The sequence below is a fragment of the Myxocyprinus asiaticus genome, chromosome 27 (genome assembly GCF_019703515.2).
Source record: "Myxocyprinus asiaticus isolate MX2 ecotype Aquarium Trade chromosome 27, UBuf_Myxa_2, whole genome shotgun sequence".
In the NCBI taxonomy this organism is placed as follows: domain Eukaryota; kingdom Metazoa; phylum Chordata; class Actinopteri; order Cypriniformes; family Catostomidae; genus Myxocyprinus; species Myxocyprinus asiaticus.
The window spans coordinates 8,360,432-8,384,545 of NC_059370.1; the positions used below are offsets into that span (position 1 = coordinate 8,360,432).

At 38.3% G+C, this 24,114-nt stretch overlaps 1 protein-coding gene across 3 annotated transcripts in view; it reads left to right on the top strand.

Annotated features, from left to right (window-relative positions):
• LOC127418028 (storkhead-box protein 2-like) overlaps positions 1 to 23,198 on the top strand; it is a 121,264-nt gene extending 98,066 nt beyond the window's left edge. For all 3 annotated transcript variants that reach the window (XM_051658342.1, XM_051658343.1, XM_051658344.1), the window contains exons 2-4: positions 454 to 606; positions 14,651 to 16,904; positions 21,071 to 23,198. In XM_051658342.1, the coding sequence (XP_051514302.1) occupies positions 454 to 606; positions 14,651 to 16,904; positions 21,071 to 21,260 (2,597 nt within the window). In that variant the 3' untranslated portion in view covers positions 21,261 to 23,198. The remainder of the gene's footprint in view (positions 1 to 453; positions 607 to 14,650; positions 16,905 to 21,070) is intronic.
• Positions 23,199 to 24,114: the final 916 nt, after the last annotated feature.

Sequence of the window (24,114 nt, forward strand, 5' to 3'; positions counted from 1 at the left end):
GGCTAACAGATAACAAGTTCACAGAAGCTATCAGCTTGAGCCATTCAGAATTTCATGCCTGAACTTAGTCATTTACATTTCTGGAAAGTTCCATGATATTCTTTGAAATACCTTTAAGTGCCATATTAATACCATGGATTGGACACGATATGTTAATCGAACAGTATATGGTATATATAAATGTAGCTATATGGTATTACTTTCTGATATCATCACTGCACCATGGTACCACCACAGTACTTTTTCATAAGGGTCCTGTTCCAGCTTTAGGGCACAGAGTAAATCTCTAAATTTAACGCCAGCAAATGTGATCTATAAATTTTGATCTGTTTGTTTTCCTTGTCCATTATAGAATGTCATGACGCCTGCTCCTCACTCCGGAAACTCTCCACCACTGTAACCTTTGTGCCACTCTGAGTTCACCTTTGACCTCTGATCTTTGTGCCCCTACAGGTGATGTGTCTCCCATCAGCATGTCTCCTATCAGCCAATCCCAGTTCATTCCGCTGGGAGAAATCCTGTGCCTGGCAATCTCTGCCATGAACTCTGCCCGGAAGACTGTCACGCAAGAGACGCTCATCGAACACTTAGCAACATGCTTCCCAGGTAACATTCCCTATCAGTGAAACATCAGTGAGACTAACTGAACATCTTTCAAATCCCATTTCATTAAATATCCTTTATTAGTTTATGGTAAACGATATTTCAGCAGGTGATTCACATTTTAAAATGCAACTGCGACAGCATTATTAGGCATAAGCTTTGAATACACCTAGTTATTAGTTTTAAATAAGCAACAAGGTACAAGAGGTTGCACTATATCATGAATATACTAAGGGTTGGGTAAAAATATTGTTTGTCGATCTCGATATCATTTCTTAATTCCCAAGATCGATCTTTCACTCAATAAGGGGGCTAAATAAATAATTGATGCTGTGATACTGTATGGAGGGGCTAAACTGGGCCCAAACTTTTTTCTGTATTTATCTTACCTAACACATTTATTGTAACTAACATGTAAAACAAAACTGTTAATAATATGCATTTATTTCCATTAAAATAGTATGTAATTACATTTAAAAAAAAGGTATTTAACATTTTTAAGGTCTGGCTTTAAATGAAAAGCAAACATGAATAATAAATGAATCACACCCTCAAATAGATAGGTTTTGATTAATTTTACTTGATTAATTTTGTTTATGAAAACTGAGGAAGATCATTTAGATCTGCTGAAGTCTGTATCTTTCACAATATCAACCCTCATAAGAGTAGAACTGCCTTTTTACACAAAATAATGTAGCCTAAAACTGAAAAAGAGCAGTTTTTTTCCTTTTTCTTTATTATCCTCCCATTCAATGAGGGGACAATTAGCCTTTTCTTGTCCTGACCCCTGAACACAAGAATTTGCACACAGGAGCCAGATACTTGTGCAGATAATAAATAATCATAAGAAACGATGAACAAACTGATTTGAGAATGTTCAGGATTGTGAACGCTGACACACATCTGTATACAACTAAACACTGTCAAGATTTATGCATAGGCAAGTTCAGTGACACTACACATAACGTTTTACGAGCACTACAGAAAATAATTGAGAATAAAATGCAAATGTTCCTGTGTATTTTATTTGAAGCTTTGGTTTTCATCATCGATTTATCTTTTGTAAAAATAAAAAAAAGAAATTGAAAAAAAATGACTTTTTTTTTTTTTTTATTTTAAATTCTGTAGTTTTGACTGCACCCAGCAGTTAAACAATTTACAAAAATACATTTGATTGAATAAGACTTACTACAATGCGCTCACCCAAAATTTGCTGGTTCATGTTTTGGAGAAGTGTGTAACTGAACTATGTCCAGACAAGCTTAAACACGTGTGATCCTTCGGAACTGGACCACGGATCGCTTAACTAGCACCGATGCTGTTGCACGTGTTGAGTGTTGTTAAACGCACCACTGAGTTTTGCGCAGAGAGGGCTCAGATGTTTACCACTGCGATTTTATCAAAATCATTTGGAAGGTCAGATAAAAGTGATTGGCTGGCCTCATCGAATCACTGACTTACATTAAATAAAGACATTACATCGTACCGGGAGACTCTGAGAAGTGGTGGTATGCAAGAAAAAACTGCCGGTACTCTGTAGACAAAATTAGAGAAGTGCAGGTACCTCGTACCACTGCGTACCGCCCCACTTCAAGCACTGTGGTAAAGCCATTCGAGTCCTCTCTAGTTAACATGCGCTCATTTAAAGGCTTTGATTACAGAAGTGACATTTTTTGTTAAAGAGACAGTACCGGTTTTAGCACGTGTTCAACAAATCAATATGAATGCTTGTAAATAGTACAAATTATGCAATTTAACAATAAATATGTAACAAATAATATATGAAATATAATATCTTATTTATTGATTGAATACATTTATTTGTTCATTTTTAAAAAGCCAAAATGTGACAAATGATGAAAAAGTAATAAAATATAATTAGTAACATTAATATTTTCCTAATGAACCTAGTTAAAAGGTCTCCGCATAATTAACAGCATTAGCTGGGAGATGATATCTTTATGTAAGCAAAAGGGACATTATAACTGAAGTAAACCCATATGAATCCATATTGAATCGAATTGAATCGGGAAATCTGTATCAGTACACAGCCTTAGAATATAGTCCTGGTTAAATGGTGTTATTAATTTTAGAAAATGGTTACTACATAAAAGAAATACCAATGACACAAATTTTCATTTAAACATCAATTTACTAATTCAGCTAAGTTGAATTATTTAAAGGAATAGTTCACCCAAAAATGAAAATGATACAAAAGGAGATATTTTATATAATATACTGGTCTACATTTTTAATATAATGGTAGTGGATAGTGCTTCACTTTAAAGGATTATTCAGAGTTCAATACAAGTTAAGCTCAATGGACAGCATTTGTTGCATAATGTTGATTACCACAAAAATAATTTCAACTTGTCCCACCCTTTTTTAAAAAAAAGGAAAATACGAAAGAAAATGCAGAAATCTAGGGCCAATTTTTGAAAGGTTTAAAGGCAGAAATGTGAAGCTTACAATTTTATAAAAGCTCTTACATTATTCAGTTAAAACTTGTGTATTATTTGAGCTATAAAGTAGTTTAAGTTGTCATTTTTTCGGGATCACAGGGTTTAAGCTGTTACGTCATCATGGCAGGGAAATTGTATAATTTAATTTAGCCTAACTTGACACAGATAAGTTAGTAAGTGATTTTATCACACTAAAATCATGTTAACACTCATACTGTTTATGTGTTGTCTATATTTTTGAAACAGTATTTTAACATTTACAGACTGGCCACATTCACTTCCATTGTAAATGCCTCACTGTAACTTCAATTTTTGTTTTTTAAGGAAAGGTTGGGCAAGTCAAACTAAATCTTTGTGGTAATCAATATTATGCCACAAATGCTGCTGATTGAGCTTAACTTGTATTGAACCCGTAATATTCCTTTAAAGCTTGAAAAGCACACAAAAGTATCATTAAAGTAGTCCATGCGACACATGCGTTGTATTCCAAGTCTTCTGAAGGCATACAATAAATCTAATAATCTAGAATAGCTATTGATACAGTGATTTGAAAAAGTATTTGCCCCCTTCCTGATTTTTTTTTTTAAACCTGTATAAACACAAAATACAGTTTTTAAATCTATATTTTTTTATTGAAGCAAAAAAGTTATCCAAAACCTATATCACCCATGTGAAAAACTAACTGCCCCCTTAAACTTAATAGCTGGTTGCACCAACAGCTGCAACCAAGTGCTTCTGATAACTGGAGATCAGTCTTTCACAACGCTGTGGTGGAATTTTGGCCCACTCTTTGCAGAACTGCTTTAGTTCAGCCACATTGGAGGGTTTTCGAGCATGAACTGCCCGTTTAAGGTCCTGCCACAGCATCTCAATCGGGTTCATGTCAGGATTTTAACTAGGCCACTCCAAAACTTTAATTTAGCTTCTTTTGAGGCATTCAGAGGTGGACTTAGTCCTATTCTTTGGATCATTGTCTTGCTGCATAATCCAGTTGCGCTTGAGCTTCAACTCACGGACTGATGACCAGACGTTCTCCCTTAGGATTTTCTGGTAGAGTGCAGAATTCATGTTTCCCTCAACTATTGCAAGTCGCCCCGGCCCTGAAGCAGCAAAGCACCCCCACACCATCACACTACCACCACCATGCTTGGCCGTAGGTATGATGTTCTTTTTGTGGATTTCTGTGTTTGATTTACGCCAGATGTAATGGGACCCCTATCTTCCAAACAGTTCCACTTTTGATTCATCAGTCCACAGAACATTCTCCCAAAAGGTTTGAGGATCATCAAGGTGTGTTTATGCAAAATTCAGACAAGTTCTTCTGGGTTAGTTGTGGTTTTCGCCTTGCCACTCTTCCATGGATGCCATTTTTGGCCAGTGTCTTTCTGATAGTCATGAACAGTGATATTTATTGATGTGAGAGAGGCCTGCAGTTCTTTGGATATTGTCCTTGGCTTTTTTGTGACTTCCTGAATGAGTTGTCGCTGTGCTCTTGGAGGAATTTTGGAAGGTCAGCCACTTCTGGGAAGGTTCACTATTGTGCCAAGTTTTCTCCATTTGGAGATAATGGCTCTCACTGTTGTTCTTTGGAGTCCCAGAGCCTTTGAAATAGCTTTGTAACCCTTCCCAGACTGATGTATTTCAATCACATTTTCCTCATTATTTCTGGAATTTCTTTCAACCTTTGGCACAGTGTGCTACTGGGTGAGACCTTTTAGCCAAATTCATGCTGCTGAAAAAGTTCTATTTAGGTGTTGATTTGATTGAACAGGGCTGGCAATAATCAGGCCTGGGTGTGTCTAGTCCAGCTGAACCCCATCATGAATGCAGTTTCATAGATTTGGGGATTTAGTAACTGAGGGGGCAGATATTTTTCACACAGGCCCAGTTGATATTGGATAACTTTTTTGCTTCAATAAATAACATTATCATTTAAAAACTGTATTTTGTGTTTTCTCAGATTGCCTTTGTTTTATGCAAGATTGTGTTTGAATTTATGAAACAATTTAGTATGAGATATACACAAAAGCAGAAGAAATCAGTATATCAGCACTGTATATTGTATAACCAATCAGGACTGTAAATATCAATTTTTACGGGGGGGATATTTTTGCTACTATTTATTGATACAATTATGGATATAGGACAGGAAATGATTGGGAGTAGAGAGGGCAATGGGATCGGGAAATGTCACAACCCATATTCGAATTTGGGTACCTGCATTAACACCACAGCTCAATATGTATAAGCACATGCATATTTAAAAGATAGGCAACAGCTCCGACATCTTTATATCTTTACCCAACTGTGTAACTGTTCTTTACATGCTATTTCCATGTTTTTAAAGAACTGCTGCAAGCATACAAACAGCACGTGTTGTTTTCACATGCTGGGTCTATTTTGTAACGGTTTAGTGCTTTCATTTACTTTAGTTTTTGACAGTAACACCAATTATAACTGTTTGCTCAGTCATTTGCACATGATAATAGCCATATCCTGGAACCTCTGGGCAGAGCCTCATATTTAGAGAGCTGCAAAGCAAAATGTGGTCATGGCAGTGATATGGAAAGTTTCACGTCAGTTGTTATAAGCTGTTTCTGTAGAAACAAAGCACAGGATAATGGTGCTTTGCTGAAATTAGTGGTTAGATTATGGGGGAAAATGTGTGCTTTAAAATTTTCTCTGAGGATATGGTCATACCGAATTGTTACAGATATTAGCACACACGTATATAGTGAAGCTTTAGACATTCTTCAGGCCTGTTCACACCAAGAGTGATAAAAATAAACATTTGTATCATAAAGTACGAAGTGTTATTTTTCTTTTATAACAAAACCATTCAAACCGATGCCAAATTTCCTGAATGCATTGTTCGGCATCCAAAAAATTGAATTTAGTTGATTATAGATGTTTACTTTTCATTTTATAAAAGTAATAAGCCATGAGAGGGCTACATACACTGATTTTACCACAGTGACCTCAGGAACTCTCCTTACCCATGGTAAAATCATTGTGACGCACTACCTCTTTGGTGGACGAAAACCACAGATAAGGTTATTCATGAAATATAACAAAAAATGCTAAGTCTGGCATCAGTTCAAAAATAGCTTCACCTTATGTAAAACACTTGAGTTAAAAAAAAAAAAACAACCTCAAAACAGGTAGTGCATTAACTGTTACAGTAAAATCAAGCTACAGCAATTTTTGTGTAGTCCAGCTACAGTCTTCATCCGTCTTTCCAAGAATGCATAACACAATGCATAGTCATATATTTAAAGGAAGAGCAAAATATCAGCAGAGGAAGTGCCAGTAACACGTGCCGTGCTTCGTGACCTATTGTGTATACTTGCTAGACGAAGCAGACCTACATTCGCATTATTACGGCCTATATGTCCAACTTTGAAAAAAAAAAATCAGTTTTAAAGTTTTTATGTGATACTTAAAAAGACAATTACTAATTTAGTCCAACTGAATCAAATTTTTATAGTGCATGTAAATATATAGAGTAAAACTAACATTGTAAAACTGATAGTTCAGACTATAAAATTTGATTGGGTGAGACTCATTCGAAGGTATTGTAACATACCCATACTCACACCTGTGAATGCACATCAATGGTATTATATGTTTTTGCATCAAATTGCATCGTTGCTTGGTTTTATGTTGTGTCTCACAAACACCTCTAATAACAAGTTCTTCCAGAGGGGCCTGGGTAGCTCAGCGAATATTGACGCTAACTACCACCCCTGGAGTTGCGCGTTCGAATCCAGGGCGTTCTGAGTGACTCCCGCCAGGTCTCCTAAGCAACCATATGGGCCCGGTTGCTAGGGAGGGTAGAGTCACATGGGGTAACCTCCTCGTGGTTGCGATTAGTGGCTCTCGCTCTCAACAGGGCATGTGGCAAGTTGTACGTGGATCGCAGAGAGTAGCATGAGCCTCCACATACAGAGTTTCTGCGGTGTCATGCACAACGAGCCACGTGATGAGATGCATGGATTGACGGTCTCAGAAGCGGAGGCAACTGAGATTTGTCCTCCACTACCCGGATTGAGGTGAGTAACCGTGCCACCATGAGGACATACTAAGTAGTGGGAACTGGGCATTCCAAATTGGGAGAAAAAGGAGATAAAAATAAGTTCTTCCTCTTGTTCTCGACTTGTTTGGGACATGCCCCACTGTGCATTTTGCATTGCTCCAATGCCCTTTGTCATTTATACATGAAAATAACCTAAAACCCTGCCCAAAGGTAGAAGAGGTGCACCGATCAATTGGCCAGTCTTCATCTTAAATCTGTCATCGGACGATCTTTTTTAAATTGCATCATGCATGAAATTGCACAAACTCAGCATAAAAAGAAATGTCCTCTCACTTTCAGCTGCTTTTATTTTCAGCAAACTTAACATGTGTAAATTTTTGGATGAACATAAAAAGATTCAACAATTAAGAAATAAACTGAACTGAAGTTTCACAGACATGTGACTAACAGAAATGGAATAATGTGTCCCAGAACAAAGGGGGGGTCATAATCAAAAGTAACAGTCAGTATTTGGTGTGGCCACCAGCTGCATTAAGTACTGCAGTGCACCTCCTCCTCATGGACTGCACCAGATTTGCCAGTTCTTTCTGTGAGATGTTACCCCACTCTTCCACCAAGGCACTTGCAAGTTCCCGGACATTTCAACTGGTCCCAGACGTACTCAATGGGATTGAGATCCGGGCTCTTCGCTGGCCATGGCAGAACAATGACGTTCATGTCTTGCAGGAAATCATGCACAGAACAAGCAGTATGGCTGGTGGCATTGTCATGTTGGAGGGTCATGTCAGGATGAGCCTGCAGGAAGGGTACCACATGAGGGAGGAGGATGTCTTCCCTGTAACGCACAGCATTGAGATTGCCTGCAATGACAAGCTCAGTCCGATGATGCTGTGACACACCGACCCAGACCATGACGGACCCTCCACCTCCAAATCGATCCTGCTCCAGGGTACAGGCCTCAGTGTAATGCTCATTCCTTCGACGATAAACGCGAGTCCAACCATCACCCCTGGTGAGACAAAACCGCAACTCATCAGTGAAGAGCACTTTTTGCCAGTCCTGTCTGGTCCAGCGAAGGTGGGTTTGTGCCCATAGGCGACATTGTTGCCGGTGATGTCCGGTAACGACCTGCCGTACAACAGGCCTACAAGCCCTCAGTCCAGCCTCTCTCAGCCTATTGTGGACAGTCTGAGCACTGATGGAGGAATTGTGCGTTCCTGGTGTACCTGTCCCGCAGGTGTGATATTCGGATGTACCGATCCTGTGCAGGTGTTGTTACACGTGGTCTGCCACTGCGAGTACAATCAGCTGTCCTTCCTGTCTCCCTGTAGTGCTGTCTTAGGCATCTCACAGTATGGACATTGCAGTTTATTGCCCTGGCCACATCTGCAGTCCTCATACCTCCATGCAGCATGCCTAAAGCACGTTCACGCAGATGAGCAGGGACCCTGGGCATCTTTCTTTTGGTGTTTTTCAGAGTCAGTAGAAAGGTCTCTTGAGTGTCCGAAGTTTTTATAACTGTGACCCTAATTGCCTACCGTCTGTAAGCTGTTAGTGTCTTAATGACCGTTCCACAGGTGCATGTTCATTAATTGTTTATGGTTCATTAAACAAGCATGGAAAACATTGTTTAAACCCTTTAAAATAAAGATCTATATAGTTATTTGGATTTTTACTAAATTATCTTTAAAATACAGTGTCCTGAAAAAGGGACATTTCTTTTTTTGCTGAATTTGTATGGCTGCTGTAATTCAGATAAATATACCGGTTTTGCTTTAAAAATGTGTAGGAATTACATGTGTATGAATTGTATGCTGCCCATTTGCAAGAGTCATTATGGTAGTAATTCTGACTCGGTGTACAGTTATATATAGAATATAGATGTTGCAAACGGATGTAAAAATGAATTAAACAAATAATAAACATGCAAACACAAATCTGAGTATACATGATGTAACATAAGTTGCGACAATCAGAGTGTGTGAATCAATAGATCAATAGATTTTTTGGTGTCAATCGAGTTTTGAGCTTGTAATGGATTAATCTCTCTTATTTTTTAACGTATCTCTGCTGTATGTGATGCTCTCGTGGTGTTTTCTGGGTATCAGTATGTCATAATGATCTTTATACCATTTCAAAATTAACGTAAATTGAATGTAATTTTACAGTGTGAACATAACATATAACTACAGCATAGAACTTGCAAAAGTGTGGTAAAGGGCACTTTAAAAAGAAAAATTGGTAACTGGATCGGTATCGACAGATCACATTGTTAAAATATTGGGGATCGGTATTGGGCTCCAATTTCCTGACCGGTGCGCCACTTAACGATAACTGTGCAAACATATTTATTTCAGCATAAATTGGTAAGCCACTGCACGATATATATAGCGTCATACCGCCTAGTCCTACAAGCATCATTGAATTGTAATATGTTATTCCACAGACCACATTTGATACTCTGTTATGCAGCAGTTGCACCTCGCTGCACATACCACAGAGTGCCCACTGAACAATTTCTCTTTTGGCTTAGGTGCAACCCTACTGATGTTTATTTGATTGTCATTTATCTGATGCTGTTATATCCATGGCATTGAAATGTGTTTTAAGGACTACCAGTGCTCTCTGTAGATTTCAGTCCTTTATCTTCAGGACTTAATTGCAGAGGATGTTTTGCTTGTGTTCTTTCTAAATCAACAAGCATCATCTCATTCCGTTTGATTTCTGACTGATATACAGTGCTTGCAAAATGATGTTGGGCATCATGTTTCTTATTTACATGCATGGAGAAAGCTGTTATTATCAGGATTTTGCATGGAACCCGTTTTTCACTTATCTGAATTCTCAATATATATGAAATGTCAAATTCAGAAATATGGACAACAGGTTTTATGCATATTCAGATTCTCTATTTATTTTTTGCTGAATCACTCAGTAATCTAATGATTACTGATTGGTTGCTAATTTTCAGAGGTAAAAGCCTGTTTGTAACTAGAAACACACAACACAGACACTGATTTTGAAAATATGACTGATCATGCAATGTATATAGTCTTTTATGTAAGGATAGTGATCATATGAAGCCATTTATTATCACATAGTTGTTTGGCTCCTTTTTAAATCATAATGATAACAGAAATCACCCAAATGGCCCTGATCAAAAGTTGTTTGGCCTTGTTACAGACACACAAGGTGACACACACAGGTTGAAATGGCAATTAAAGGTTAATTTCCCACATCTGTGGCTTTTTAAATTGCAATTAGTGTCTGTGTATAAATAGTCATGAGTTTGTTAGCTCATGTGGATGCACTGAGCAGGCTAGATACTGAGCCATGGGGAGCAGAAAAGAACTGTCAAAAGACTTGCGTAACAAGGTAATGGAACTTTATAAAGATGGAAAAGGATATAAAAAGATATCCAAAGCCTTGAAAATGCCAGTCAGTACTGTTCAATCACTTAAGAAGTGGAAAATTCAGGGATCTCTTTATACCAAGCCAAGGTCAGGTAGACCAAGAAAGATTTCTGCCACAACTGCCAGAAGAATTGTTCGGGATACAAAGAAAAGTCAACAGGTAACCTCAGGAGAAATACAGGCTGCTCTGGAAAAAGACGGTGTGGTTGTTTCAAGGAGCACAATACGATGATACTTGAACAAAATGAGCTGCATGGTCGAGTTTTCAGAAAGAAGCCTTTACTGCGCCAATGCCACAAAAAAGCCCGGTTACAATATGCCCGACAACACCTTGACATGCCTCACAGCTTCTGGCACACTGTAATTTGGAGTGACGAGACCAACATAGAGCTTTACGGTCACAATCATAAGCGCTATGTTTGGAGAGGGGTCAACAAGGCCTATAGTGAAAAGAATACCATCCCCACTGTGAAGCATGGTGGCGGCTCACTGATGTTTTGGGGGTGTGTGAGCTCTAAAGGCACGGGGAATCTTGTGAAAATTGATTGCAAGATGAATGCAGCATGTTATCAGAAAATACTGGCAGACAATTTGCATTCTTCTGCACGAAAGCTGCGCATGGGATGCTATCGGACTTTCCAGCACAACAATGACCCTAAGCACAAGGCCAAGTTGACCCTCCAGTGGTTACAGCAGAAAAAGGTGAAAGTTCTGGAGTGGCCACTACAGTCTCCTGACCTTAATATCATCGAGCCACTCTGGGGAGATCTCAAACATGCGGTTCATGCAAGACAACCAAAGACTTTGCATGACCTGGAGGCATTTTGCCAAGACGAATGGGCAGCTATACCACCTGCAAGAATTTGGGGCCTCATAGACAACTATTACAAAAGACTGCACACTGTCATTGATGCTAAAGGGGGCAATACACAGTATTAAGAACTAAGGGTATGCAGACTTTTGAACAGGGGTCATTTCATTTTTTTTCTTTGTTGCCATGTTTTGTTTTATGATTGTGCCATTCTGTTATAACCTACAGCTGAATATGAATCCCATAAGAAATAAAAGAAATGTGTTTTGCCTGCTAACTCATGTTTTTTTTTAAATGGTACATATATTACCAATTCTCCAAGGGTATGCAAACTTTTGAGCACAACTGTGTGTGTGTGTGTGTGTGTGTGTGTGTATATATATATATATATATATATATATATATATATATATATATATATATATATATATTGGTAGGTAGTCTAAAAAGGGAAAACAGGGTTGAAGGCAGAACAGGGTAATGTTTACTTTTTTGCAGCAGTGGTTCAATGTGTTTTGTAGAAGATGAATGATCAGTGGTTAGTTAAGGGAGGTTTTAGCATTACACTGAATGTGGCTGAGTCTGCTGGTAAACACCATTTAAAGGGATAGTTTACCCAAAAATGAAAATTCTCATTATTTACTCACCCTCATGATATCCCAGGTATGAATTACTTTCTTTCTTCACCAGAATACATTTGAAGAAAAATAGAAAAATATCTTGGCTCAGTTGGTCCTTAAAATGCAAGTGAATGGAGATTTCTCTTTTGAAGCTCCAAAAATCAGAGTCAACATAAATGTCATCCATACGACACCAGCTGTTAAATTAATGTCTTCTAAAGTGACACGATCGCTTTTTTGGCAAAAAAGATATTTTAGTTCTTTATTTTACTCTAAATCATGTTTCTGGGCGGCAGTGGTACGCACGTGTGACGTAATCACATTGAGATTTGAAACAACTGAGAACTAACATGTGAGTCACAGCCAGAAGAGCAGCGCTGTTTACAAGTGAGGAGGAGCGTTGTACAGAAGCTTCAGTGGTTTTGGTTTAGGTCTGTTTTTATCGGTTTCTTTACTCACAATGGTGCGTTTGTGTGCTTATCCAGGATGTCTGAACCAAGAGGAGAACTTGAGATTACGTCTGTAACATGCCAACATGAATACGTAACACGAGAGACCGCGTGATCTCCACCCTCTCGTGAAGCTTACCCTCACGTTGGATTATAGTTAAAATGTACTTAAATATTTATATTTTTCACATCAATAGTGATCCTATCACTTTAGAAGACATTAATTTAACCGCTGGAGTCGTATGTATGAAGTTTATGCTGATTGTCTGTGATTTTTGGAGCATCAAAAGAGAAATCTCCATTCACTTGCATTTTAAAGACCTACTGCGATTTTTTTTTTTTTTTTTTTTTTTTTTTTTCTTCAAATGTGTTCTGGTGAAGAAAGAAAGTCATATACAACTAGGATATCATTTTCCTTTTTTGGGAGAACTATCCTTTTAGTGCCAACATAAATTATACTGTACAAAAACATCTGAATGTATTCCACTGCTTGGTTTAAAAGAGTGGACACTTAGTTTGGTTGGATGTGTCTTGATATACCTTTTTTTTTTATTTATTTTTTAAATGTCTGCTTGGCCAGGTCACTAAAGCAGTAAGCCATGAGAGGCTGTGCGTTACAGTGATTTTACCACCTGAAAGGGGTGTTCCTCTTAACCATGGTACAATCACTCTACCATGAGCCTATTGTCGCTTATTGTTTTTGTGTTTGTTTTTACAGTTGAAACGGAATTATGATAAAAGGCACCAATGTTCAGTCATTTTTAATTGATTTCTAATTGTAAGCCACATCTGAGGCCATTCAATGAAGTCAAGTTGGAACTATGTGGTTTATAATAAACCAATAAACCACAAGAGGCCTTGCATTAAAGTGCATTTACTATAAAATGATAATACTGTAGATGCCACTGTTCAAACAATGCTTAAATGTAATAATCTGCATAGGTAATTTTTTCCGGACAGTATTATAATTCATTAGCTGAACTGTAGACTGTTTATGGTTGCCCAGCAATAAAGCAACTTGGTGTATTATGTTGATGTAAATCTGCTGTGCGTTGTGCAATGGCATCAGAATTTAAAATTGGAACTTGGATTTACAAAAGTTTTTTTTTAACCCCACTATATTTAAAAAAGAGCCCCTTTTGTATGTCCGTACATGACATGGAGTGCCTTTTAAAAGATTACGGGATGCACATGTGCACAGTAGTCATTTGCATACAATGCATCGGCAAACACCATAAAAGGATCTTCAAAGTTTGCAAAGGTGGATCTTTACTCAGCTTATTTTCTGAGTGTTCACAGAGCCACTGAGAAATGCTCTAGGACTTTGCAACAGAAGTGAATTTCTGTGAAAAGTGAAAGGTTGTTGTTCTCAATTGGATAAGACAGTCGATTAAGTGTGTGTGTGTGTGTGTGTGTGTGTGAGAGAGAGAGAGAGATAGGGAGAGAGTGTCTGTAAGGATGAATTAGGATTGCACCTCATTGACAGGGATACTAAACAAGCAACCATGATGTAAGTAAAGGCAACACTTTTCCACCTCTGTGCCTACATATAGTAGAGACATCCACTGGACTACTGCAAATGATGAAGCAGAATGGATATAATTATTTAACAGCTCATTTCTTAACTCTGTATTTTGACTCATGTGGATGTTTCTTAACTTTTAGCAAAAAGTACAGAAGTGGAAAAAATCCCATGGACTGTTTCCTATTAAACTGACATCACTTCATCACTTCAGCTTTTCTCACAAATATCTCTGAGTGTATTCAGACTGGAGAGTTTTATTGCACAGACAGAGATCTATATATTGTTGAATCTCTCTCTAAAATGTGGATGTTTGAACGGGGTGTTGCCTGCTGCATTTTTTGCTGCAGTGGGGGGGGATTGCGTCACACCAGGCTGCTTTAAAGGACTTCATGATGTAATGGGGAGTAATGCCAGTGGAGGAGCAAAGCTCTGAAACAAGTCAACCAGACAGGCAAAGCAGCAACCACTGTCTATATGCTACATTAAACACATCCATTTACACAGTATTGCACAAGACAAAATGTAATTGCGATGAATGGTTATTGAAAAGATCTTATTACATATAGTGTATATTTCATGTGTTATTACTATAACAGAACCACTTGTTTGGTTCTAATCATAGTAACATTGTTGTATTAGTGTTATGTGAGTATTTTTAGTGTTAATGAAATCAGCTGGTTGGTTTTGCTGCATAGACCTGATCATCTTCTGTCTCTGTGTCTGTCTGGTAGGCGTCCCTACTCCGAGTATGGAGATTCTGCGGCACACGCTCAACATGCTGGTCCGAGAACGGAAGATCTACCCCACCCCAGAGGGTTATTTCATCGTCACCCAACAGACGTACTTCATCACACCCTCCCTAATTAGGACTAACAGCAAGTGGTACCACCTGGACGAGAGGATACCAGACCGCATGCAGCAGCAGCAGCCGTGTACCTCTCCTCACTCTGGTACCATGACCCCTTCCACCTCCGGTTGCGTCCGGGAGAGAACTCACCACAAGAACCATAGTGACTCCTATAACAACAGCTATCGGGAGGAAATACCTAGTACACATACCTCAACCTTACAAAAAAGGTCTAAAGAACATAAAGAGTCTTCTCCTGTGTCACCACCCCCACAGCAGCCATCAGAGAAGAGTAAAAATACGCTTAGTTTTCCATTTAAAACAGAGACAAACAGTAAAAACAAAGACGGAAGCAGCAGCAATGGAGAGAAGCAATCCAAAAAGTTTGGGCTGAAGCTCTTCAGACTGAGCTTCAAGAAGGACAAGACGAAACACGTTGCCACGTTTTCCGCACAGTTTCCACCTGAGGAGTGGCCATTGCGGGACGAAGAGATGCCCACCACTGTTCCTAGAGAGGTGGAGATGGAGATCATTCGACGGATCAACCCAGATCTAACAGTGGAGAACCTGGCTCGCCACACAGCCGTGATGAAGCGTTTGGAGGAGGAGAAGGCGCAGAGGAACAAAGCAAACTCCTCGGCTCAGCAGAGCGCACGCAGTAAGAGAAGCCGCAGCCATCGAAAGACCCAGCAGGGCAAGGCCTCACGTTCTCACAGCAAAACACGAGCTTCCAGGGGGGACCCGTCTGAGGGATCCAATCTGGACATATCCTATGATAGGGATTACAAATTCTACAGCTCCTCATTGGTACGTTCTCCACGTGAAACCATGATGTCCATGGAGCGGAATAGGGGTAAGTATATGGTACACAGCAACCCCAATATTGTGGAGTCACATTTTACCACTGCTCCTGAGTGGGATGTTTCTGGAGAACTGGCAAAGCGGAGGACAGAGATGCCATTCCCAGAACCCTCAAGGGCACAGTCGCATTCCAAAGTCCACCGAAGTCATAGTCATACTCAAGAGAGAAAGTCACGAAACGAGAGGTCGGATAAGGCCAAAGAAAGGTCACGCTCCATGGACAACTCTAAGGGGCCGCTTGGTGGTCCATACTTAGGTTGCCCAGAGGACTTTGAGTGCAGTCCAGATGACAGAAGTCGGTACTACACCGATGATGGTACTTTGAGGGCATCTGCGCAGGCGACCCACTATTCCCGAATCATGCTCTCTGCTGCTAGATTACACTCTGACGTTTGTGTGCCTGATGTTGGAAGAGGATCTTCAGAGGATGCTGTGCTTTACAGGACGCTGGAGAAGAGTAAAAGCAGGGACAGTCTTCCTGCTTACAACGATCTGAAGTCTTGCTCTCCCAAAGCGGCTGTGGATGACTATTTCCAGTGCACTGCGGCAAATGAAGCCGCTCTCTCCGCCCCATCTCCTCTTCTAAAGCCCAGCTATGATTTTACGGATAGTGTTTGGAAGGGAATCTCCTCAGACCGACAGACTCCTCATCTTACCCCACCTCACTCTATGGAATATAAAGAGGAAACCACAAAGGGACAAAGTAGTATCCCCATAGCGGTAACGAGCCAGACTCCCGAGCCTCTCCCTAATGGACGATTGTCGCACCAACACAATCCTGACTCAGGTGACTTGGACACAATGCCAGAGGTTTACAGCCAAGAGACTTTGTTAAAACCTCAAGAATACATTGAGAGCAGCTTCTCAAGGCTAGGTACAATAGGAAGGTCCCCTCACACAAAGTCAGCAGAGGTACTAGAGAATCAGGAGCATTTCGATAAACCTTTACCGCTTACTGTGCCACCGTCCTCGGCTCAGGAGCAGGCTTCGTGTGCAGAAACCACCTTCGACTACTACAATGTGTCAGACGATGACTCAGAGGAGACTAGTCATAAGAACAGGGTAGATGGGAAAGTTCATGAAGAGGGAGGGACAATGCAATGGCTGCTGGAACGAGAGAAGGAGCGGGATTTGCAGCGGAAGTTTGAGAAGAACCTCACCTTCCTAAGCCCCAAGGAGGGTGAGAGCAACAACAGCCAAAAATCGGTCCATTCAACACGTTTGGACAGTATGGACTCCAGCAGTGTGACTGTGGACAGTGGATTTAATTCCCCACGGTAAGGCACTCGGGCCACTTTAAGGGTTTGTTTAATTTGTTTTGTTGGCAATAGGGTGTGTCTAAAATGAGGGCAATGCTATTCTATGAATAGACATACATTATTGTACTTGTTTTTAACTCTGTGTTATCTCACAGGAACATTTAGGGGTTTTTGCTTTTATAGACACGACAGGATTCTGTAGAGCCTTAGCTTAATTCCAGTTCATGCAGAACTATTTTCTTTTTGTAAACAGTGGTAGCAACTTCTGTAAATGAAATTAAGGCCAGAAACATACCCTATACAAGTAGGCAAATGCTTGGCCAATGCATTAAAATCATGCAGTCCCATTGTACAGTACATACTTAACATAATATACTTAACTGTGGTGGTAAGAAACATCAGTACTCAAGGGGGCAGTACAGTTACCTTCTAATATCTGTGACATTAAGTTATGTTATATTAGGGTAGCTAGCTATAAATCAGCATGTCGACAGTTAAACTAACTTGCTCAGCATGTTTGTTCAGCTTGGCCCCCATTAGAAACGCTTAAAATGTAACGTGTACTTGTGTTGTGGTATGAATTGTGTTCCACAATTCATGAAACACAACGTGTGAAATGGAGCTGGCATAGTTAGAAGCACTTGCGTTCACATACTTGTATAGAGTATGCCTCGGTCCTAATGCTACTGTACTATGAATCATGTTTTTACTTAAATGGGAGGGGCCTTAACATGTGAGAGGTACCAATTACACCTTAATGTAGGTCAACCACTACCAATTTTATAACTGCAATCTTTAAAATGGTTCACACAGTTTTGTTTTTAAACTGAAATTATGTTTGAATTAGAATGTTATACTGGTTTATAGAATGTTTTGTCATTTTTGTCCAAATGAACAATGTTTGTATTCCTGCAAGTGTTGCATTGTTGCATCATGTACTCAACAGAACTCATTTAGGTTAATTAACTATGTTCTCAAAACTGTTGCAATATAAAGTGGATAAGCACACTTCAGTCATTATATGTGTTGATATGTGTGAGGCCTTATGTGAAGAAACTTGAGTACATGGTGCAACTTTGCAATTTTACATACTACAGTTGTCCTTGTCCTCCCTTTCAACCTGCACCATGACATTTGACCTTATGTCTTCCTAATGTCTTGAAACCTCTCATACTGCAAAAATAAGTAGATGTCCTTATGCTTAAACGTCACAGTGCAATAATATTGACTCAGAAAACATTTGGTTGTGTTCAAAAAAACTTTTTTTTTTTTTTCAGGCAAAAGTCCAACAATAAAAAAGACTCCAAATATCACCCACAGTGATATTTGTCCACTTGAGAAAATACAGTATGTGTTTTAAGAGTCTGACCTCTTAAACAGTTGAAAATTCATGAAGTGGATATTTCCCTGAATGTGTGTTTAGAAAAAAACGTGATTGGATGAAGAAAAACAAGCACTGTACTGTTACTCGGGCTAACCTACGAAGCAGAGCGGGTCAGGAACACTTCACTCTAGTAACAATGACCCCACTCAGTGCCAAAGGCCTGATGAACTGATGAGATATTTCAAACATTTAAGGAACAAAATGGGCCCCCGTGTTTTTTTTGGTGGATATTTGTTTGCACCCCCCCCCCCCCCCCCCCAATTAAAGTATGTGGTTATTCATACTGTGGTTCAGTTGCAGTATTTATCCTTCTGTGTGTGTGTATTTGTTTTGTGCAGTTCCTTCCTGTGTTTTCATTCTTCCCATTTCCACTTTGGTGACACGCCATTGTCAAAATATGATTAATAAAAATTACATTTAAGCTAAAACTGTACAGAAACAGCAATTAAACAGCAATTTGTCAAACAAATGTAATGCCCCACATCCCTGTAATAGTCCAACACATATTTCTAATATATTGTTTATAATTTTGGATTTGCTAACTTACATCCACATCTGCAGAGTTCATAGTATATACGAAGCACAATAAAAAATTAAAGCCTGGTTGAAGCCTGTTTTTAGTGATATTTTCAGAAGAGTTCCAATTTGATCATGACTCCAAAACCGACGGTTAAGGTATGATTTGTTGTGCTGAGGTAAAGCTGAATAGATTAGTTAATTGGTTTACACTATATTATCCATTCAATTTGCCTTAGAATGGAAATTTTTCTTTGACATTGGCATAAAAAGATTGCTCTGTTGTCCACTGATTTATTTACTCCTACAAGTGTACACTCAAATTTAGATTTCCACTTACGAATTTGAGCAGTTACATTTAAAATGTACCAGATATATATATATATATATATATAATTTTTTTTTTTTTACACAACCAGTGTAAGCTCAACTCAGAGACAGTGGCCTCAAATGTATTTGGACACCTATGCTGCCTTCATGTGCTATCGGGATTATCCTACTTCCCTGAAGTTGTAATTACGAGTACGTAACATTCAAATGCTTTGTTGTTGGAAACATGGACGACAGCAAGTTCATTCTTGCATATTTCTTGAGAAACTCTTATTTTTACACCTTAATGCTAGTTACACCTCATGCTAGTTAACTTCCTCATGACAGTGGAATTTTGGTCAAATACAGTACATGCAATTATATCTGTGTAAAAATGTACGTTAAAGATATATGTAAATGTATATACCGAAATACCAAAGTGATGATAATGGAAGCTCTGGCATCAAAATTATCTGAAAGTTTCTCAGTTGTAATTATGACTGAGACGGCATTTATTTACAACTTCTAGTGGGAAACTCGTATTTATGACCATTCCGAATGCACATGAAGGGGGATTAAGCCACACTACAAAATGAATGTCTTTGCATTAAATAACAAAATATCAAACAAGTGGCATAAAAAAATATAGCGCAAAATTTTATGCTAAATATTTATTTGGACACTTTTCTGGTTGTCATATGTTATAGTGGAATATGCCCATTGTTAATGTAATGAACTAAACCTGTGGTTATACTAGGATTGTGCTATTTCCACCCCAGTGCAAATAGTGTCAGATACTATTTGCACCCATATTAAAATACAGTGCATCCGGAAAGTATTCACAGCGCTTCACTTTTTCCACATTTTGTTATGTTACAGCCTTATTCCAAAATGGATTAAATGCATTATTTTCCTCAAAATTCTACAAACAATTCCCCATAATGACAATGTGAAAAAAGTTTGTTTGAAATCTTTGCAAATTTATTAAAAATAAAAAATGAAAAAAAATCACAATCACAAATAGTAGTAGTTAGTTCTAAGAAAAGCTCTACTATCATTTGTTTGCAGATGCCACTTGGTTTGATGTTTTGTTATCCAATGCAATTAAATTTGTACATTTTTAAGTGTGACTTGTGTCCAAAAGTGTCACTTACGATGGACGTGAATGGGGCCAATTTTTGAACATTAAAATACTTACATTTTCAAAAGTATAGCCACAAGACAAAGGATATGCGTGTAAACATGATTTTAGTGTAATAAAATCACTAACTAACCTTTTCTGTATAAAGTTATAGCCAATTTTACAACTTGTTTTTTCAACAAACCCTAAAATGACTATTTAAACAACTTTACTGCTCAAATAATACATGAGTTTTAACAGAAGAATTAATGAAAGTGCTTTTATAAAATTATAAGCTTCATATTTCTGCCTTTAAACCTTCCAAAAAGTGGCCAAATTCACTTCCATTCTAAGTGCCTCACTGTAACCTTGATTTTCGCTTCTTTTTTTCTTTTTCTTTTTTTTTTAAGAAAGTTTTTGTGGAAATCAGCATTATGCCACAAATGCTGTAGATTGAGCTTAACTTGTATTGAACTCGGAACATTAATGAGAGCATGTTTGCAGGGGCTAAAATCTATTGCCACATGCTTTTAGAGTCAATGTAAAAAAAGAAAAACTTAATCATTACCCTAAAATTTTCTAAATGTTCTGGTCTTTCATGTTTATATCACTTATGTTGTCGTGGTCTTAAATGTTATCCTCTTCTCTTTTTATTCCATTCCTGTACTGTTCTGTCTTTGCATTGCTGTTGTTCTTTATTTACTTTTCTCTTGGTACTAATAAGTTATCCATATTGTTAACCTAGATAATCCCATTGTTCCCTCTATTAACCCTGTTACTGATCAATTTCTCTTTCTGGTTTCTTCATAACACTTTCATTCTCTTTCTTTCCTCCTTCCTTCTGTACTGCTTTAGCACACGTGAAAGCCTCGCATCAAACACCTCGAGTAATGTGGAAAATAGCAGGCGCCAGAATATGGCTTTGAGTCCAGGACATATTGGCACCAAAAGACCCCCACCACCCTACCAGCCCCCCAGCTTCCGTACCATTCGTGAGCCGCCTGCCAACCGCACAGAGAAACAGGCCTCCATCACCAGCGTGTAGTGGCACAGCCGGGGCAGGAGTGGGCGCCACCTGTTAAACTGTACTTCATCAGGACTATTACAATCTTACAGGCCAGGACCTTCTGAGCGCGTGAGAAGACTGTCCCAGCTGTATTTTCCCATACAGAAAAGTTTAAAACATAGTTTGTCATAATTCATTGGGGCATCTTTTTTTTATATTTGGAACAAATACTGCTGCAGACAAGTCACTTCTTTAGGACAACATTTAGGGGTTTGGCGATCATATTTGGGATAAAACCCTTGATCAAACGTATTTGTAGGTGTCCTTTATAGCTTAATGTATCCACTACGGGTCTTGTCTGTCTTCTAATCCAAACTGGCTGCGCTGCGTTGCCTTTGCCTATTCATACATCGCTTTGTCTCATGTTTCAGTCTGCACTCTCAGGTCCCTCCAAAATCTACTGATTTGCCGGCTTGTAACCATTGCTGGCCATAATTTGAAGGCCACAATAATTACTATTTGTGGCATCATCCCTGAAATCCGTACAACATTATAATCTTCTATTTCCTCTGGAATCATTTAATCACATTCTTGTGTATCGTCCACTGTCCAGGGATCAGTTTAATCAGGGCCGTCATCTTGAATGGAATGCCCAAAATCACATCTTTACACTTTTGAGTGTATTGATAATTCAAATGATGGCCATGGATTTAAATGAAATTTAACAAGACATACCACCATGGAATTAATTGTTTTGTAAAAGATAATTTAGATTCTACTGGTGCTTTCTCATGGAATGGACAGTCTTAATTTAATAATTTTGTTATATATATATTCTCTTTTAACCAGGTGCTCTCAAATACAGAACAAGGTGAGACAGAATACACACATTGCTACCTCCACAATTTGTACAGTCATAGGAGACGAGTGATTTCCATCCCAAATCTCTGCTGTATTAGACACCACTATCAGTTTGCAAACTGTGAATGTACTGCTAGTGCTTTCAGACACATCTAGATCATCTGAACTTGGTCAAAGCATTAGTAACCTACCATCATTCTCATTCTAATAGAGACATTTCTCATTGTAATATAGAGAGGAGACTTGTGTAGAGTTTGGAATTATATAGGACCCATATATAGAATGTCAAATTTAGACTTTCATATCTCTGTCCAGACATATTAAATTATTTATTATTATTGCAATTATATTTTTTTCCAGGTCATTTAGTGCACAAATTCATGGTAAGCTTTAAAACAATATTTCATTGATTCTTGAGATGTGGGACAAAACGTGTTAAAACATTAAAAAATATAGTTGAATACATTAATAATATAGTTTACATCTGAATATGTAATAGATTCATTCAAATGAATCTATCACAGCTGTGTGAGTTTTGTACCAGTCCTCAAGAATCAGTGATTTTAAGTTTTTAAATAAGTTTTTAAATCATCATCAGTCTGGGAAAAAAAGAGCTTTTTGTGAAATGCCTCTCAATGCTCCATTTAGAAACCATCTGTTATATTCCATCACTGAGTAGAAGTTTCCTCATGAGTTCTAGAATGGATACAGGAGGATTATAAAGTGTCATGCTTTCAAATAAATGGATAAACTGCAGCCAGAACTACCTTGTTATACCATTTTGCACTAATGCCTGTTCTCTGGTGACTGTAAAAAGGAAAGAAAAAAATTCCAAATGGATGCTCTGTTTATAATGAACATATTTCAAATGAAATACTGATAGTCCATAAAATGTCTTCCCTAAACATGATGGATTTCCTATGATTCTCAATAACATTGTTCCTTATTGTGACATAACGTCATTTTGTTAGAGATGGCTATCTGTCAAGCTGAGTATAAAAACCTACAAGGGGGATTTCTGGTAAAGTCTATAATATTTAAAAGATTCCCCAATTGTGTAGTTGTGCTATTAAATGTTTTAGTGTACTAAATCCCTCACTTGGGGATTGTGTAAGTTTTTAAGACAATAAAATAAAATGAAAAGTTTAATTTAACTGTGTCACATCTGTAGAGGTCAATCAAAGCCATGTCTTTTACTGTGCAGTGCTAAGCTTGAAGAGTAATTGTTCACATTAAGGTACAGTACCACATGTAACCACTAGAGAGCGCACAAAATCTCATGACAAAATGGAGCTCGGACATAAAGTATCCCAACTAAGAAATGTAGATGATATGAAATTATTTCTACCCAAGTTAAACTCTACTGTTCAAGCTTTAAGTTAATTGACAAATTAGGATGTTTTGCTTTGTACAGTGTGCCAGTACAAATCACACTCTTCAACACAACAACTGCACACAATGTAAAATGTCCCTTATCCTACAGAGCCATAATTTTTTTGTTATAAAGTCCTAGGTTTATCGTAAATTAGTAATATTGTATTTTAAATACTAAACCTAGCAGTGTCAAACTGGGTCCTCAAAGGTATTACTGGGGGTCCATAAACTGATATATAGAAATTTCTTATAAAATTAAAAGCCTATGCTTATAAATATTAAATTTTTTTAGTATTTCTAAGGTCACGTCCACACAAATATATTTTTGTTTGAAAACACAGTCATTTTGATATGATTACGGCTCTCATCCATAATACAACGGCTTCATTCACCGAAAACATTTTGATACATACTTTGGAAAATTATGATGTTAGAAAACGTCTCGGTTACTTCGAGTAACCTTGGTTCCCTGAAAAGAGGGAACGAGATGCTGCGTCAGAAACTGACGCTATGGGAGATCCCATCGGGGAGCGGGACACTGAAACCCCATGCCATCACGTCAATTTAATTGACTGGTGAAGCTTAGCACTCCATCTGTGCTGACGTCATCTTGAGCATATAAGCTGAAACCCAGGTTCATATTGTCAGGATTTTCCTC